Source organism: Condylura cristata, unplaced genomic scaffold, assembly GCF_000260355.1.
Source record: "Condylura cristata isolate star-nosed mole 26May11 unplaced genomic scaffold, ConCri1.0 scaffold00012, whole genome shotgun sequence".
NCBI lineage: Eukaryota > Metazoa > Chordata > Mammalia > Eulipotyphla > Talpidae > Condylura > Condylura cristata.
Window position 1 is genome coordinate 17,566,529 of NW_004567113.1, and position 3,909 is coordinate 17,570,437.

Here is a 3,909-nt window from a genome sequence, read left to right on the forward strand (position 1 = left end):
AGGCGGCCGGCAGGCGGCCGCGAGAGGCGGCGAGCGCCGGGGCAGCTCTGGTCACAAGGCGCGGGAGCCCGCGGCTGCGCCCGCGGTGGCCCAGGCGGGAGTGAGGTGCGCGGCGGAGCAGGCGCAGGGCCCGTGCTGCTGGGAAGGCCTCCAGGACGGCCCTCGGGGACAGCCGGGTGAGCCGCTGCTCGGCGCAGTCCCCGACCCAGTCACGGCCGGGGAGAAGCCAGCGCGGGCTCCGCGGGTCCAGGATGAACGAGAGGTTCCCAGGCAGCAGCTGCAAAACGCAGCCGCTGAGTCCACGCGGGTGCCATCAGCGTCCCGCTCGCCCGCTGCAACCGTCGAAGCTGCTGGGAGTGACGCTTCCCCTCCTGCTTTCGCGTCCTGTCCTACTTCCCCTGGAGAACTATTGGAAATGCTGACTCCGGGCTCTCAGTCTTACTCCACCCTGCAGCAGCAGCAACAGCGCACACGGGAATGGGTGGCCAGACACCCCCAGATACCCGTGGCACGCGAACAGGGCCCCACCCGAGCATGGTCAGTGCTGCCAAATGACTTTCCCAGGCTACCCTCTGAGTTGGACTTTTGCATCTCAAAACCTAACCCAGCGTCGCAGGACTCTACTCTTGCCTCCCATTCCCTTGTTCCCCTAACTCCCGAATCCGTGACCGGCAACTCTCCCTTGACAGTCTTTCGTAGCATTCGCTGTCAGCTGTCCCTTCAAGATATGGATGACTTTGTGGACCAGGAGAGCCACGGCAGTGAGGAGAGCAGCAGCGGGCCCAAAGAGTCCCCTGGGGGTTCTGAAGAAGGACTGCAGGTTGCCCTGGGAACCCCAGATTGGAGAAAGCTGAGGAATGCAGTTGGGGGTCATTCTCCAAAGGAGGGGCCCTGCAAGAGCCCCCAGCAGGACATCAGCAAGAGAGGAGAGAGTCACACCTCTCAGCTGGTCCTAACAACGAATGGGCATGCAGCCCACCCCCAGGAAACTGTGCCCTCGCCAGCCCCCAAGTTGAGGCGATCCCTCAGAAGGAGCTTTCGTGCAGGGAGAGCCAAATTTTCCTCCTCAGATGAGGAGCACCTTGAGGAGGACTTGAAAAGGAGCCGGCGCCCACCACGGTCTAGGAAGCCCTCGAAGGCAGCAGCCATATCCAGCCCTAGGGTAGATGCTGCTTTGACACTCAAACCTGCAAATGTTAAGGCTGCTATTGCTGGTGGGGGTCATCCACACAACTCATGGCCTCGGGGTGCAGAAGAACCTTCAGCGTTGGCCCCCCACCGACTTTCTGAGCACAAGTCATCCCTGGTTCCCCTAGATGCCAGGGAGCACGAGTGGATTGTGACACTTGCCAGTGGCTCTTGGGTGCAGGCCTTGCGTTTGTTCTGTCAGGACCCTCAGCTGGCCTTGCACAGAGACTTCTTGACGGGGTTTACTGCCTTGCACTGGATAGCCAAACATGGCAACCTGGTGGCTCTTCAGAACTTAGTCGCGGGGGCGCAGAGAGCAGGGATCGCTCTTGATGTAAATGTGAAGTCCAGTTGTGGATATACCCCTCTGCACCTTGCAGCAATCCATGGCCACCAGGGGGTCATTAAATTGCTGGTGCAAAGGTTGGCTTCTCAGGTGAACATCCGGGACCACAGTGGGAAGAAGCCATGGCAGTATCTGACCAGTAATACCTCTGGGGAAATATGGCAACTACTGAAAGCCCCTCCGGGCAAGCCCATTTTCCCTGTTTATCCCTTGGTCCGAAGTTGTTCCCCCACCAGGAAGGCAAAGAGCGGGGATATACCTAGAAATGTGACTCGAAAGACTTCTTTGGCTGCACTCCTCAAAGCTCAGCACAACAAATGGAAATTGGCCAATCAGTATGACATACTCCCCACTCCACGGGAAAGACAAGAGTACAGTGACTGAGGTGGCGACATGCAGTCACTGCTGCACCTTTTGAAGTCTTCAGTAAGGGAATTCACGAGGAATAGAAAAGTTGCCAAGTGGTTGTTAAAGAAAGATCAAATGAGCTGGTTTGCCGACTATTTACCTCCCTGGATTTTACCAGTGCATCCTGGACTGCAGGAGTCAACCAAGCTAGATGATGGCTCAAGACAAGGGCAAAATGGGGTACTTAAAACCTAGGAGGTGTTCTTCCTTTTTCCTTGCCACCATGGGTCTGGGCACAATAAACCACATTGTTTCTTGAAGCAGCCTTGGCCAGAGAGGGAACAGATGTCTAATAAAAAGAGGCAATTCGGGGAACTGATGAAGCTCAGACAAAATCCTTGCTGGCTGGTAGCTCTTTGGCTTCTATTCATTTGGAGAGTGAATCTTGGCTAAGGGTGGAAAGCACCAGGTTTAAAGTCAGATGGCTCCTCTTCTTTTTTCTTTCTTTCTTTCTTTTTTTTTTCATTGACATTCAAATCAGTGAAATCAGATTATTACTGGAGAGTAGAACCCGATTTAAGAGATTCTCTGTTCTCAGGGCTTCCTTTGAATACAACCTATGGTGGCTAAATTGTGAAATCATCAGTACCTTATTTTGATCCCTTCTACTCTTAGAGAAATATTTGGGTAAGATGACTAACATTCAGGTCTGCTTATTTTTAAATCAACCTACGGGGAATCGTCCAAATGTAAAAACTGTGTGACTCATTGTATGACGTCTGAATCCATTTTTCATGAAGTGCCCTGAGTATATAAAACAGCCATTCTCAATAAGTTTTAATGACCGAGATTCATACTCTTGAAAATAGAGATTTGACTCTAGGGAAGTAGTAAGAGTTAAGAAGTCTGTGGCTCTCCACCTGGAATTTTCTAAGCTGCTAACTATTATTTTATTTGCACTAAATGTATTGCCAATTAAGATTAAATATTAGTTTGAATTTACTTTTTTTCTAAAGAAAGTGAGAAAGTGCTCCTTATAATTGCCTGTGATAGGACTAATCTTTGTGGGCCCATAGAATAAAAGAATGGCTAGTCTATAAACTTTAGTGGAATGTCAATTTTTCAGAATATAAGTTGAAAGTAGGCTAAAAAATTTAATGTCCATGTGAAAATTGTTCATTTTCCTATGGAAATGTTTTCATGTTCTGTGGTAATGATGGTATTTTAAATGTGGTATTTTAAAAGTATTTTTGTTATTCCCTCTCCATTAAAATACCAGTATATCTTTAATTTATTGTGATTATGCTGATTACTGTGCACTTAGTATTTTAATACAAGACTGTGTCGCTGTGAATATCAACTAGTTTTGTTTATTTGTAGTTTCACTATAATTTTGCTGAAAAAATATATCATTTTTCTATTAGAAAACAAAAAAAAGTCATAATAAATAGATCTAAGGGTTGTTTTTCCAAAAAGACCTAGAAAGGGATGAGACTTTGGCAAATCAAGTTAAAGAGCAGCAGCCACATAGAGTGGGGGCATATTTAGAAGAGATGAAGTTTAAAAAAATAAAAGATAAACATATATGTGAATCCTGTACTAAAGAGGTGACTTTCAAGAAAAAAATCATAAAGTATTAACTTTTTTTAAAAGCCAACGAGTATTCTTACTTTACCATATTACCATCAGTATATACATTTATTCAACATAAGTTTTGCTGAGCACTATGGGGCTTATAGAGGTTACTGGGACTTGGGTCCACCCCTCTTAAAACTTAAAATCCAGCAAGATTTTGGTGATTGATTTATACCCTATCTTGCTCTGCAGGTGTCTTGTAAAGCTGCTTTATATTAGAAAGAGGCTTTGAAAGTAAGGGGACAATTATAAAACGGATGATACCAGGAATGAGGACGAACAACCCTAATGTTACAGAAGATTTCAGAGGAGAGATTTCTTTGGACTGGGACAATCAGGGACGACTTTATGAACGCCAGGAATCTTTAAGTCAATGATGCTGACTTTCCAAA

At 47.3% G+C, this 3,909-nt stretch overlaps 1 protein-coding gene across 1 annotated transcript in view; it reads left to right on the forward strand.

The window, feature by feature from the left end:
• Nucleotides 1-1,946, forward strand: part of SOWAHB (sosondowah ankyrin repeat domain family member B) — a 2,429-nt gene extending 483 nt beyond the window's left edge. The window contains exon 2 of the mRNA XM_004681434.2: nt 3-1,946. Coding sequence (XP_004681491.1) covers nt 3-1,918 — 1,916 coding nt within the window. The 3' untranslated portion in view covers nt 1,919-1,946. The remainder of the gene's footprint in view (nt 1-2) is intronic.
• The last annotated feature ends 1,963 nt before the right edge of the window (nt 1,947-3,909 follow it).